This window comes from Carcharhinus amblyrhynchos, chromosome 20 (genome assembly GCF_965287045.1).
Source record: "Carcharhinus amblyrhynchos chromosome 20, sCarAmb.v2.hapA, whole genome shotgun sequence".
Taxonomy (NCBI): Eukaryota; Metazoa; Chordata; class Chondrichthyes; order Carcharhiniformes; family Carcharhinidae; genus Carcharhinus; species Carcharhinus amblyrhynchos.
In genome coordinates this window covers 8,736,440-8,751,943 of record NC_137343.1, presented here as the reverse complement: position 1 = coordinate 8,751,943, position 15,504 = coordinate 8,736,440, and the positions used below count along the sequence as shown (strand labels likewise).

Sequence of the window (15,504 nt, the reverse complement as noted above, 5' to 3'; positions counted from 1 at the left end):
ATGGAGACAAGAATGCAGGAAGGAAAGTATATAATCAGTAACAAAAAAGTGTGCAAGCAGCAATAATTGTGTTTATGCCAATAAAAGTTAATATTTGTGGTTGCAAGGCTGTGCCACTTCAAGGTTGTTGTACTTGGAGACATACCTTTCAGAGCAATCACTTTACTTGCTGGGTTCATGATAACACTGTCAGCAGATATTGGACGCCGAATTGGGTTTGTTGGGTCATTCAGGTCTATCACCACCACTTGTGCCTGTTCTCCCACCTTCTCCCTGATGCAAATGAACTTGTCCGATTCCATGGTAAGGGTACTGAACCCAATGTTGGCAGGATTCACCCCTTGGTTTTGAAGCTGAAGAGAAAAAATAGAATTGAATCCATGACAAATGGAAAAGTTACACAAACTAGTATGTGAGCTGTGAGTCCAGTTTAGAAGTTAGAATGAATTCATGTTTTAAAATGTCATCCATGTAGTGAGGAGTCATTCATTTGGTCCACGAGAAATGGAATTAGGCAACTAGGTAAACCAGGATGTTTAGTACTGCAAATGCAAGCTGGTAGTTCAAACAAAGCTATTGAAACTAGAACTGGAGATGTTTTTGCTAAAAGACACCTTACACGAGAACACTACTGCAGAAACAGTTCAAAGCAGGCAGATCATCTTTTGCAAGCCATTTAACTGCAGTCTCTATTCCCATACTTCCTTTCCTTACAAGATAAGGAGTTCCTGTGGTCAGATTAGTATCTTTATTAGTCATACTTTAGTTTCAGATTTCTGGTTCTTTCACCAACACACCCAAACAAGAAAAAGTGTAAGCTACTGACCAGAATTGACTATTTGAATGCAATTATGTTCCTATGGATCATCAATATCTGCTAAAAAACCAACAGAACCTTCTTAAAGCCCAATGTAAAATAATCTATGCCTAGGCTTAACTTTGCCAATTTAGCAAATCACAACTAGGACATCCTAAAATTAAGTTGGATCTGCATAGAAAAGTTCACTCATTGTCACTCCTGAAAAGTTGACATTTTTCCACTTCAAAAATACACAAGATCTAGTATATAGAATCACAAAAGCAGTTCAGAACTTAACATTTTAGTACGCAAGACAAACTGCCCCCTTGGGTCAATAGTTATACTTTGAGGAATTGGCAAAGCTTTATTACATTAAAACAACTTCTAGTAATTCTGATTAACCTGCTTAAATAGTTTCTATATTGCCAACATCTTTCCAAGCTGAGGAAGCTTTGCAAAACAGTAAGCAGTACCACAATCTGGCTAATAAATTTGAAAAAAGGACACTATTAATATCAGTAGTGCTGCAGATAAAGTGCAGTACAATTGCAGAAGTATTTGCTTAATAGGACAATTGTGGTAGTCAGTACGCTGCATTTTCTACAGTACCATCCTTCCCAAGTGTGTTTAAACAGCTTCTTTATCTCCAAATGGACTGCACACAAGGCCTCCATGCTGCTTTGGTTAAAATGTTTTTCTTGGTTCAGAATTTATTAAATTAGGGCTATGCTATACTGATGGGAGAAATATCAAAAATTAAACTTAAACTAAAAAAATCTTATGGTACTATTTCAAAGAAACTGCTACAAAGAAAACAGTGAATGAAACCAGATAACCAAGGGACTAGAAACAAACTTAGCCCTGTCAAAGAATAGTACAGTACACAAACAGGCCCTTCAGCTCAAAGCGGCCAACAGCTGACCTTATCTATGCCCCTCAATTTTATAAATTTAGAATACCCCTCAGCCTCCATCTTTCCAGGGGAGAACAATTCTAGTTTTTAAATCTCATGTAATACCCTCCATACCAGGCAACATCTTGATAAACTTTCTGTACTCCCTCCAAAGCAACCAGGCCCTTCTGACAGAACTGGACACAGTATACCAAATGTGGGCTAATCAACATTTCATGATGAACAATTTGTCAGCTCTTCTACTCACTGCCTCAGCTGATGAGAACAAACATACATGCTTTCTTCTTCACTTGTGCTGTCATTTAAGGATCTATTTTCCCAGATGTGTCTCTAACCCTGCAGAGTCTTCCTTACAAAGACCTGGGCTTGTGCCAAAATTGGCAGAGCTGCTTCAGATTAGTTAAGCAACAGCATCTGTCCAGTGGTATTACCACTGTCCCATCTTCACAAGGATACCCTCGTGTGGCACTACCAGGGAGTTAAATGGGATGAACTTTGAACACTACAAGACTGAGCATCCACGAGACAACCATCAGCAACAGAACTGTATTCAACCACAATCTGTAACCTCATGGCCCAGCATCTCATCAAGAGTGTAGAGGGCATGCAAGGAGCAACACCAGGCATACCTAAAATATGTCAACCTGAAATAATAGGACAGGAGAAGCAGAGCTAAGCAATTCACAACAATCAGATCAAATCAGTGCTACCAGATCCAGCCATGCACAATTAAACAACTCACTGGAGGAGACAGCAGTGCAAATGACAAGGTTGAAGCATTTGCAACAATCTTCAGCCAGAAGATGCGATTCACCTCAACTTCTACTAGAGGCCCTAGTTTGATTCATTACTCAAAGAATGAGTCGATGGCGCTGCAAAGGCTGTGGGTCCTGACAACATTGGTGCAGATGTGCACAAGTGTAAGCTCCAGGTGAGTTGAGCAGCTGTTTTTGACATTAAGGCAGAATTTGACCAATTATGGCATTCCTCCACTATTTGCAGTCACACCTAGCAAAGTTGATTAGCGGTCAAACATTTCAGCTTAGGACATCACTTCAGGAGTTCTCAGGATAGTGCCTAAGGGTCAACCATCTTCAGCTGCTTTAATTACCATAATGTTGTAAGCAGGAATGTTTGCAGAATACCGCACAATGCTCAGTCCATGTCCAAATGCAGCAAGAGGCCTGGACAATAATCAGGCCTGACTGAAATGGCAAGTAACATTCATGCCATCAACTGTCAATCATTTCCAACCAGGATAACCATTGCATCTTGATATTTAGTCACATTTACCAAATTCCCCACTAACCAGCCATATAAAAACTAGCTACAGGAGCAAGTCAAAGGCTAGGAATTCTGAGTAACTCACCTCCTGACTCCCCAAAGCCTGTCCACCACCTGCAAAGCACAAGATTATGATGGAATATTCTCCACTCACCTGGATGAGTAGAGCTCCAACACTCCAGAATCAAAATCCTACAGGGCCATTTAGCCCATTAAGTCTGCACTAATTACAATACCACCCAGGTCCTAACCTCCATAGCCTCTTAGCTAAGAACTCAGCTTGTAAGGGAAGGAAGTATGGGAATAGAGACTGCAGTTAAATGGCTTGCCAAAAAATGATCTGGCTGCTTTGAACTGTATCTCCATAACCTTGCCAGTCTGACACCAAGGGACAATTTACCATGGCCAATCTACCTGAACTGGACATAAACCTGGTGCTTCTGTACAATGTAACCCATCTTCAGGCTGTGGGAGGAAATCTGAGCACCCACAGGAAATCCATACAGGCATGGGGAGAATGTGCAAACTCCACTTGACACCATCCAGGACAAAGCAGCCCACTTGACTGCAACCCTTTCCAAACATCTGATCTTCCAGAGGCACTGGTAGTGGTGAGTCCCATCTGCAAGATACACAGCAGGAACCCAAGGTTCCTTAAGCAGCACTTTCCAAACTCATGACCACTACTGTCTAGAAGGAGCAGATCGTGTGTGGGAACATCACTACCTGGAAGTTCCCCCATATCACTTACACTGGAGTTAGAAATGTATAACCACTCAATTACTGATTCAAAAATCCTGTAACTCCCTTCTAACTGTGCTACGGGGCAACAGTTCAAGGTAGCTGCCATTTTCTCAAGGACAATAAATGCTGGACTAGCCAGTGACACATCCTGTAAGTAAATTAAAGAAAACCCATGTCAGAATTTCTCCTGCAATCAAATTGTCATTTTAGGGAGAGATTTTAAAGTGTAAAGTGACCTATTCTTCTGCAAAATTGAGTACAGTGGCATGTCTAGTACCAGTGGGGTTAAATGTGTATAAAAATGGAACTATTTGTACCTGGTCAAGATTAATGATTGCAAAAGCAATTGACCCCATTTTCAATTTCTACAAAGATACCCACATGGGTGAATGAATATTGTAGCCTTGCTTGCCACTGGACATGAGCCTAGTACTTCTCCAATACAAAATGTAACCTAGTAAACTGTGTTCACATGTTAACGTTCCTTTCATTAATATAGCTTTGCCATTGGAGCTAGTTAGCCTGCTTGTTGTAGGTTATGGAATAGTTGTTACAATACACTTACTATAATCAATCAATCTACTGAAAAAGATCAGCAGTTCCCCATTTCTAGTTGGAGAAAACTATGAAGTTATGGCTCGCAAGCACAGGAAAGTCTAATGGGCTGGCAGTGCATAATAGCAAAAAAGCAGGTGTACATATTTCATGTCAGGATATGCCAGAGCACATTTACAGGCAAATTAGTTTAATTGATATGAATACTGCAACCAAAATCTGAAAACAGCAAGTCCCACAAACATGTGGTAATGTTGTGACAGTAACCAGATTAGGTTTCTGGTTTATTTTAGGGAGAGATTAGACACTGGTTAGACAACTCCCCTGTTCTTCAAAAAGCATTAAGAAGTCTCTCATCACCAGGTTAAAGTCCAACAGGTTTAGCTAGTAGCAAAGCCACTAGGCTTTTGCTCCCAAATAAGCCTGTTGGATTTTAACCTGATGTTGAGCCTTCTTACTATGTTTACCCCAGTCCAACACCAGATCTCCACTTCAAAATGGTGGATATAAAGGATTCTATGGCACTAAGTGCCCAGAAACAGCCTCAGTTTAACATCTCATTTGAAAGAGTATTTCCAGACAGTGCAGCACCTCTTCAGTCCTGCTTTGAAGCAAATTGACATCTTTCTAAAAGAGGCTAATCTTGATTGGATGCAAGATTACAGTAACAGGCTTATACATAAATTAGAACAAGGCAACCAATTCAAATTGCACAGTACTGAGTCAGCCAGACAAGCATTCAAGCTTCAAGACATTGCTTTGAAGGGTCACAATGATCTCAAGTCTAAGATCTCCTAGTTTAAAACCAAGTCAAATTCAGTTTTATAAACATTCTTGGCATAATTGGGCTTCTAGTGGAACTCCACTATGGCCAGACTCAGAAAACTGGCTTTATGGATAAAATTCTAAAAATTCCTTTCATTTGCTTGTGAAATCAGCAAAACACAGCAGCCTTGCTCAAAAGGGAGCAAATGTACACAATTACTTTAGATTAGATATGGAGTCCAAATATAGGGTGATAATTACATGACAAGACTGAGGGTTATCATTCTTAATGACATATTATAAACAGTAATTGAGACAAATACCATAGAAACAAAGAAGCCAGGTAAGTACATGGGTAAGGGTATAGAAGGATATACTAATAGTGTTATTAGCAGGATGGAACATTGAGCCATCACAGACCAGTTAGCCTAAGTGGTCCATCTGAATTTTATACTCCACAGATGGGACAATTAGCATCTGCACTTGCAATAATTTTAAAATTCACAGGTGATCAGTAACCACTTTCAAGTAGGAATGATAAGTTGCAAACCAAACCTGAAGACCAGCTGTTGATAAAACAAATCCACAATTCCAATAACACATCAAGTATAAACAGAAAACATTGAAAAATACTCAGGTTAAGCAGCATCTAGTTCTGACAGGCTACTGACCTGAAAGGTTAACTATTTATTCTCCAGATTTTCACATTAACTAGAGGCACAAATGTCTCATTTTTAGAGATAGGCAGGACAAAGCACACAAATTTAGTGAAACTGCTTGATTGGACTTGAGCAGAAATCACACCAATTAGTACATTTCTCTAGTCTTACCATCACATCTCTCTGTTCAAAGACACAAGAGGTAAGCTAAAAACTGTTTAAAAATACTACAATTTGCTTTTAAAACACTAAAATAATGCACAAAGCACAGTGAGGAAAGTGTAAAAATGTTTGCACTCATTATGAACTTTTCAGCTAGAAAACTTTGGTTCAAATCAAACCCTTTGGATCAGCCTCTTTCCTGCCACCTCTAATCAAATCCCAAATGCAAGAATATTGCTTGTTGATCTCCTACTGCTGGGAAGAGATCCAGCAACTAAAGCAGGACTTGACTGCAAATCCTGCAAAGACCTGCCAATGCCTTTTTAAAGTTAAGTTTAGGAAATTGCCAGTTACAACAAGAATTGTTTGTCTATTTGGATCATTTTCTGTTTGCATTAAATTTATGACCATTCTTCAAGATCAGTCTCTTCAGTTAGTCACAGCCAGCATTGCATAAAAGATGTTTTCATGCAAATTCTTGTCATCCTGTACTATTTCCCAGTCTTTAGGACAAATTCCAGAGTTGTTATTCAGTACGTTCTAAAATAGCTCATTCAAGTCTGCTGTTATTATGGGCAAAAGTTAGAGAACTGAAAGAACCAAACTCAGATTCTCATGAAAATTTGTAATTCACATGCAGCCCTTAAATTTATGCGTTAAGAAACAAAATGTTTATTTAGCAACTGAATTATGTCAGTGCAATTCAGCTCTTTCACCAAACCTGGAGACAATTATATTATGCTTACATTGGCACAATATGGCAAAGTTGTGCAGCGCTTAGCCCAAATGAAAAAGGTTTATACAGCATTGTTTTCTTTGTTCATGGGATCTGGACACTGCTGGCAAGGCCAGCATTTGTTGCACATTATCCTTGAACATAGGGGATTGCTTGGCTGTTGAAGGCATTTTAGTCAGCCACATTGCTGTGCAGCAGATATTTGATTATGGGATTTAGCTAATTTTGCAGAACTAATGGACACTTAATGGTCTGGCTTCACAAGGTGAAGGCTTTTAGTATATTGACTAAATTCCAGTTTCTCCCCTTCTTTCTACCTAATCTTTGAGAGTCTCTTGGGTATTTGTCCAGTTTGAGATCCAAGCTATTACCCCAACCATCGTCCCCATGAAGCAAATCATTCCCCTGGATTCACAACTATCTGGCCCCCTAGCTTCACATCAGCAACCAGAAATATGCCTCTTACCATATCTGCCTAATCCAACCCAGAATGTTAAGATCTCTTGGCTTGGTTAAGTATCAGCCTTCACCCACTGGAGAAAAAGCTCTCAGCACAAAGCTGACATTTAGCTCAAGTTGGCATCTGGTTGACCCTTCTGCCAGCTCCCAACATCACCAGTCCAGCTTAAGCACCTCAAATTCAACCCAGTTGGTGGCCACAGAACAGCCCAAGCTTCTCATTCTGTCCATTTAACTGAAATCACTCAACCCACGGACCAGCTTCCCAGAAGTGCAGTGATGCTTGGGAACAGACAATATTCTAGCTGAAATCTAACCAAAAGTTTAAGCAAAACTCTGCTGCTGCTATTTATAAAAGTGAGGCTCTGTGCTGTAATCATCAGCTTGTCCTGTCACCTTCAAAGCTGTGTACATGAACATGCCATGTCTGTTCTTACACTTTAAAATTGTACTATTTACTTGATATTGCCTCACTTTGCAAAATGCACAGTTTAAACACTGACCAGGTAACCCTACCAGCTTAAACCTTCCAAAACTGTTACCTAGCAGATTTCACACCTCCATTGTGCTCACTGACTTACCAGCTCCCAATCCAGCAATATTTAAAATGGTCATCCTGATTTTAAAATTCCTCCCATGTTATCACCCCCTCCTTATCTTTATTCTGACCTTTTCACATCCCATTTTCATTCTATGGTTGGTGCCCCTCCCCTAGAACCCAACTTCAAATTTCCATGCCCTTCATATTTTCCTGAAAACCTTTATTTTCCTGAAATTACAGCCACAAGCAGACATTGGGATGGGTCCAATTTTATTTGGTAATGCTCTGTGAAACAGCTTGGGATGTTTTACTATATTAAAATACATTATATAAATGCAAGTTTGAGCTGCTAATTCCCATCATCATTGTAATTTTAAACTTTCTATTGCAGATCATAAGAGCACCAAGATGACTTGGCAAAACAAACCTTTAAGCTAAATAATCCTAAAACTGAAATCATTGAGTGGCTAATGGTGGTAAAGCATAAAATGATAGTGACTGAATAAACAACCCCCCCACCCCAGAACACTGCAATCCTTCAATTCCTGAAAACTGGAGATGAGCTCCACTTCTCTGGCAAACTACTTATTTAGCCACCTAGCCCAACAGCTCAAATCTTTTCCTACTGAAATAAACTTCAAGTGTTCCCCAAAAATAATGTATAGCATCTTTCAAATTTAGTACACAAATAAATTATGGTGCAGCTTCAACTGAGTGCACACAGGGTCAAATGCCTGTTTTACTTCAACACAAGTTGTCAAAATGTTCACATAGAGGGATAGTTCACAGATCTTGTAGAACTGGAGACGTGATCACTGCTCTACTTTTATCCATGGTCTTGATCACCTTCTGAAGAGCATTTCTCAGCTTGTGATCCAAAGTCCCTACTTGCTTCAAGAAAAACCCAAGCAGCATGCCTTAATGACCATCAGCCAGTGACTGACATCCATCATTACGAAGTACTTCAAAAAAGGTTAATCATGGCATGACTCAATTCCAGCATCCCAAGATCCGCTACAGTTTGCCTACTGCTGCAACAGGTCCCCAGCCATTTCCCTGGCCTGGCACTTAGGCCTCATTTGGAGTATTGTGCGCAGTTCTGGTCGCCTCACTATAGGAAAGATGTAGAAGCTATTGAAAGGGTGCAGAGGAGATTTACAAGGATGTTGCCTGGACTGGGAGGCATGCCTTATGAAGTTAGGTTGAGGGAGCTGGGACTCTTTTCCCTGGAGAGACGAAGGTTGAGAGGCGACCTGATAGAAGTTTACAAAATGTTGAGAGGAATAGATAGGGTGGACTCTCAGAGGCTATTTCCCCGGTTTGAAATGGTCGCTACGAGAGGACACAGATTTAAGGTGCGGGGAGGGAGGTTCAGAAGTGATGTTAGGGGTAAGTTTTTCACTCAGAGGGTGGTGAGTGAATGGAATCGGCTGCCGTCAGTGGTGGTGGAGGCGAACTCGCTGGGGTCTTTTAAAAGACTTCTGGATGAGTATATGGGGTTTAATGAGATTGAGGGTTATAGATAGGTCTGTAGGTTGGTAGGTGATGTGGTCGGCGCAACTTGTGGGCCGAAGGGCCTGTTTGTGCTGTAGTGTTCTATGTTCTATGTTCTATGTCCTTGTTATCTAGATGCTCCAGGGTTGTGTTAGACTCCTATTTATTGACTATAGCTCAGCCTTCAACAGTATTAATTCCATAAAACTCATCTCCAAACTCCAGGCCTGGCCCTCAGCACCTCCCTCTGCGGCTGAATCCTGAACTAACTTAGACCACAAAGGATAAGCAACAACACCTGTGATCATCCTCAACACCAGTGTCCCACAAGGCTATATTCTCAGCCCCCCACACAACTTATACACTTGACTGTGGCCAAATTACCCTCCAATTTGATTTCCAAGTTTGCTGACATCATTGCAGTGGGTCAGATCTCAAACAATGATGAGATCAAAAGAGAGAATCTGATGAATTGAGGGGGTGATTGTTGCCACAATGTCAACAAAATGGAAATTGTCATCAACTTCAGGGTGCATGAGGGAAAATATGCCCCCATCTACATCAATAGGGAAGTAGAAGGAAGGGTCTAGCACTTCAAGTTTAGTTGTCCAGATCACCAACCTGTCCTGGTCTCCCCATGCCAACACTACTTAAGCCCATCAACCCCTCTACTTTCTCAGACTAAGGAAATTTGGCTCATCAGCTACAACTCAACTTTTACAGATCACTATAGAAAACATTTTCTGGTTGCTTCACAGCTTGGTATGGGTTCTGCTCTGCTTAAGACTGCAAGGAACTACAAAAGATTGTTAATGTAGTTCAATCCATCACACAAACCAGTCTCCCATCCATTCACTGTCTACAACTCCCACTGCCTCAAAGCAGCCAGCATAATTAAGGACCCCACCCGCCCCAGACACTTTCCCCTTCAGGAAAAGATAAAAATTTGAGATTGCATACCAAACAACTCAAGAACAGCTTCTTCCCTGCTGCTGTCACTTTTGACTGTACCTACTTCACATTAAGTTGATCTTTCTCTACACCCTAGCTATGACTAACACTACATTCTGCACTCATTTTCTCCATGAAGGATACGTTTTGTCTGTATTGAATGCATGAAACAATACTTTTCATTATGTTAATACATGTGACAATCAAATGGTAGCTAAAAGTCTTCAAGATAGCCAAGTCAGAAAGCTTCAGCAAATGCCAAGGGACAAGGCAGGAAATTGTGAATGACAATATACATTTGATAAATGCATTCTGCTAATTTGTAAAAACAAAATCACTTCAACTTGTTTTGCTGCTTCATTTCTTTAAGCAAATATGGTTGGTTGCCTACATCTCTAACCACCTTACATTTGCTGTTGGTTTGTGTCCACTGTCACTCAGATTCAAACATTTGGCCTCACTTTTAACCTTCAGCCAAAAGGTATTTGTAAAATTCAGCTCATTTGAGAGAAAAAGATGCTCTCACCATTAGAATAGTCCAATCAGAAAATAGGGTTTCCAATTGTCCACTGACCACAAGTATGAAGCAAAAGGTTTGAATGCCACACATTATTAGACCCAGAAAGAATCAAAGAACAGCTTGTCCACAGGCTGAAATCTGTCAGCTTCAAACTGCTGGTTTAGGCAAAGAGCAAGACAGATTTAAATTGCTCACAAATGAAGTGCACTAGCTATGTTTCATTCACTTGACTCAATTTATTGCACACGAAACAAGGCACATTGGTGTCAGAATAAGTGGACTAGTCATGGATGTGTGATCTCATTATTCATTGATGTTGAATGTGCACAAGGATCTCTGCTGCAAACTGTTCCCAAGCCAGATTCCATCACCTGACAAGTGATGAAGAATCAGATTGTTCACAACCCAGGGTATTATTTAAGAGGTAGGAGGCTCTGATCACATCCATAACACCAACACCACCTATTTTCTTCTGAGCATTGCCTGACTCCACTCAACTAATGCTGTCAAAACCCTCCTTTCTTGACTTGGACCATTCCAAGCAAGCTTTCCATGTTCCACCCTTTGCAAGATGGAAGCCATTCAAATCTGTATCCTAAATTGCACCACTGTTAAAGGTGATGTTAGAATTCAGATCTTTGTTTTTCAAACCCCTCTATCTAATCTCCACCATCCACACAACCCTCACCATCCCAATTCACTATCACCGGGGGCCGTGACTTCACTGCTTTGCTCCAGAAGCCCCTCCAAACTTCTACAAGATGTTCTTTGGTATTCATCTGTTAAGTGGAATGGTAGCACACAGTGGCAATGTTACTGGACTAATAATCCATTAGACAGGAATTTAAACCCCACCACGGCAGCTGGAAGATTGTCAGTAATAACCTGCTCATTAATTACAAAACTCGACTGGGGAGTAAATCTATCATCCTCACCCAGTTCTGCCCAGATGTGAAATGGCCCAGTATAAAATCACTACAGAAAGCCCTGCAGTTATAACGAGATGACACGGGCTGCAGTAGATACAAGACAGATCACCACCACTGTCAATGGGCAATACATGACAACCTCACTTGCAACACAAATACCAAGAACAATCTTGTTCATTATTGGTGTCAGCTCATGTGGCAGGGGGGTGTATGTCAAATTGCTTTTACGCTGAGAAGCAGCTCAAGTTAAATCATTGAATTAAAGATACTATACAAATACAAGTTGTTGACAAAACAAGACAAAAGCAGAGTGCCTTACCTCCTTGGCATGCATTGAAATACACTGGCCTGTATTCTGTAGGAAAGGTAGTTGCTGCTAACCTTGGTGCATGTGGTTAAAACGGTGGCATCATAGACAAGTGGCTACTCACTTGACAAGGACTTAAATCATGTCCATGAAATTAAGCAAGGCTTATCTCTGGGACAGTATCTCAGTTAATTGTCTAAACAAGCACACTCAAAAGCTTCCTCTTTTGCCAAGTGCAATGACCCAAAAGTGATTTCCAAGGTTACCTGGGAAAAGTGTCGACTCCAACAAGTAACAGATCATTACCTGAGTATTAAATACCTTGCTGTTTCTATGTACATAGCAGGAATAAAATGTGACACCAAAAAAGGTACCCCCATCTCCAAAAGATGACTAGCTGGTTATGAAACAACCTTCCCAAATTGACAATGGGGACCAGAACACCTGCATACTGATAGGCAGGACAATGCATGATGAAAGGTGAAGCAACTTTTGAGACAGATGACAAGGTAGATGCTGAGATCCCCTCATGGGAGGGTCTGGGATTGAGGGCAATAGTGGGTTGTCCCCTTAAAAAGATAAGTGGAATTTCTTCTGGTAGTAGTGAATTTGTGGAATTCTATATTTCAGAAGGGCTATGTTCACAGTTGAGACAGATTTTTTAATTAGTAAGGAATAAAGGTTGGAAAATGGAGTTGTGGTTTACCATTCTGGTCATGATCTCATTGAATGAGAGAATAGATGTGATGGACCAAATGGCCACTATGGTCTAAACTGAATGACCAACTGTGTAACCGCTTCACAACGCACCTCACTCAGCAGTGGGAAACGTCAGCAACTAGTGTCCTCAATACCATCAAGGCAGAAACCAACCCTGAGCTTGTGAATGGATTTGAGGATACTGTGTTGTGCAGTTATACAAAGAATATGTCTTGACCAGAGGTATGGCAATCTTATGCCCCAGACAGGCAAGTGCAGTGCAACTCCAAAGCTTTAGCAAACAAGACATATCAGATCATGAAGGGTTCACAGGAACAAGATTATTTATGTAGCATTTATGATCCATAAGAGCATAAAGGAGCGTAGGTGGGAGAGAACCCAAGTTGGGTTAAGTTAGGGAACTTAATGTGGATAGCTGTAGCAATGCCAAAACAAATTTATGTAGCTGTGTACGCTCCTGCAGAGTCCAATGCATTAGCTTTTTGTATAAGGGCCAGTCTGCGTCCTGCTTCAAAGATTAGTTTCAGTAGCATTGCACTGTTGATTGAAGTACCAACTACATTCAAATACTTCTGTTCAGCAGACTTAAGTTGTCTTCACCCCAAGAGACATTCAAATATTTCAGTTGTGTTAATTGTTCTCATTACTGGATTTGTCTGAAAACTTACACTTAAAGTTGGATTCTGCAACTAGCAAATTGTTTTTAACCAAGTTATTTCAAAACCAGAAAAGATCTCCTGCAGCAGTTAGAAAGAAAGGCTTGTAAAAATGGATTAAACAGATAACATTGACAAGATATAGCAGAATTAAGCTGTTCAGCACATCAAGTCTGCTCCTGCAAACTTTGAGCTCAACCAAGAATCTTTATAAACTCAATGATCTGGCTTCCACAGCCTTCTGTAATAATGAATTCACTCCAGCTGAAGAAATTCCTCCTCTACTTGGTTCTAAAGTGCTGCCCCTTTACTGTGCCTTCTGATCCTAGTCTCTCCTCCTAACAAACATCTTCCACACATCCACTATCCAAGCCTTTCAGTATTCTGCAGATTGGAATGAGATCCTCCCCCATTGTTCTAACCTCCAGAGAACAGATCTAGAGTCCCAAAATGCCCCTCATACCAAAACTTTGATCAATACTTGTAAATTTATAGGGACTCCAATCTGTGCAGAGACCCACAAGATTTCATATAGCAGTTTTGAAACAAATACCAACTGCTATTTGTAAACAGGTGCTTTAGTTTCACTGACATTTAAGTGATGGGTAACAAATGTTGGCCAGTGACACTAATCCCACAAAAGCAGTATTATAATATCCAAGATATCAGTAATGGAATGAATACCAGAGTGATAGAGGTTCCACTATTAACCTCCTTTTAACTTCTGTGACTCAGCTCACCCAGGTCTGAATTTGACAGATCACAACTTAATGTTGTTCTCTATTTCTTCCTCTCCAGAGAGAAGAATTGGTCTCAACTCAGCTAGAAATATCCAACCTTGAATTATCAGCTGTTTCAGGTGACAACTAAAGAGTCAACCACACATTGGAACTGGGTTTGCACTCATTATCCAATCTTAACACTGCAGAGTATTTTGTGGGGGGTCACTTAGCAAAGTAAGTTTAGCCTTTGCTGTTAAAAATTACTGCCAACTTTGAAGTCAACATTTCAGAACTGAGTGCTGAGAAATCCCATTTTCATTCCAACTATCACACTGCTGTGCAAGAGTTCTGGATGAGCAGAATGCCCAAAACTAAAATGAGACTGAAACAATTGTTTGTGGTCACCACTAAACTCCATTCTCTATCAGCTTTAACTCTCCCTGGCAACAGCCCAAGATTAAACCAAAACTTGGACACCCTATTTGACTAAGAAAGGAGCTTCCAACCTCATTCATGTCATAGACCATCTATTTCCACCTCTATTATCAGCCCATCTGCTGCCAAAATCCTCATCCCATGCCTTCATTACCCCAGGCCCAACTATTCCAATGCACACTTGGCTGATGCTTCACATTTTACCCTCCATAAATTTGTTATCCAAAATCTGATGCCAATGCCTTAGAACTGCACCAACTCCTTCACCTCAAGTGTGTTTGCTGATCAACATTTTCCAGTCAGACAACAATTTTGTAATTCTCATCGTGGTCTTCAAACCCCTCCAAAATAGGATCACAACCAATTTTGACTTCTTCAGCATCCTAGATTTTAACTGTTTCACCACTGATGTGTACTTCAGTTGCCCAGGTCCCAAGCTTTGGAATTCACTCCCTACACCTCACTTTCCTCCACGTAACTCCTTAAAAATCTACCCAAGCATGTTTTTAATCATCTAGCCCATCCTTGTGCAGTTCAGTCTTTTTATTTTTAAAAAATGCCTGTGGAGATTTTAAAATCTGCATTAAAGGCACTACAAATATACAAGCTGTCAGGGTGAAATGAGTCATTTTCAAATGCAATGAAGTTTTCCTATCTGTTCTACACAACACCTAGTGCTTACTGCTACAAATCACACTAGTTTCCCAGTACCCCTACTGTTAATCCAAGGCATTTGTTACTGCAGTTGCACAAAGGAACTGCAACTTAGATTCAAGAGACAACCTTTCAAGATAGTTGAGTTCATACAGCCCATCATACTGTACAAAATTACTGAAATTTAAGAGATGTGTGGTACCAACAAAAACCCAAGGTTAGAACCATAGAATCCCTAGAGTGCAGAATGAGACAAGCCAGCTCACAGCATCCCAGGCAGGCCCTCCCCATACCCTGCAATCCCATGCAGTTACCATGACTAACATCTCAGGACACTAAGGGGGGCAATTTAGCATGGCCAATCCATCTAACCTGCATATCTTTGGAAGGAAAACCAAGCACACGTTGAGAGAATGTCTCAACCTTCACAAGGCAAAACCACCCAAAGCTGGAATTGAGCCTGGAATTGGCAGCTGTTAACCACTGTGCCACCATGCCA

The 15,504-nt window shown here is 40.6% G+C and overlaps 1 protein-coding gene across 3 annotated transcripts in view; it reads right to left on the bottom strand.

The window, feature by feature from the left end:
- The window catches only part of cltcl1 (clathrin, heavy chain-like 1), a 60,831-nt gene that overhangs the window by 41,252 nt on the left and 4,075 nt on the right, over positions 1 to 15,504 (bottom strand). For all 3 annotated transcript variants that reach the window (XM_080208067.1, XM_080208068.1, XM_080208069.1), the window contains exon 2: positions 146 to 353. In XM_080208067.1, the coding sequence (XP_080064193.1) occupies positions 146 to 353 (208 nt within the window). The remainder of the gene's footprint in view (positions 1 to 145; positions 354 to 15,504) is intronic.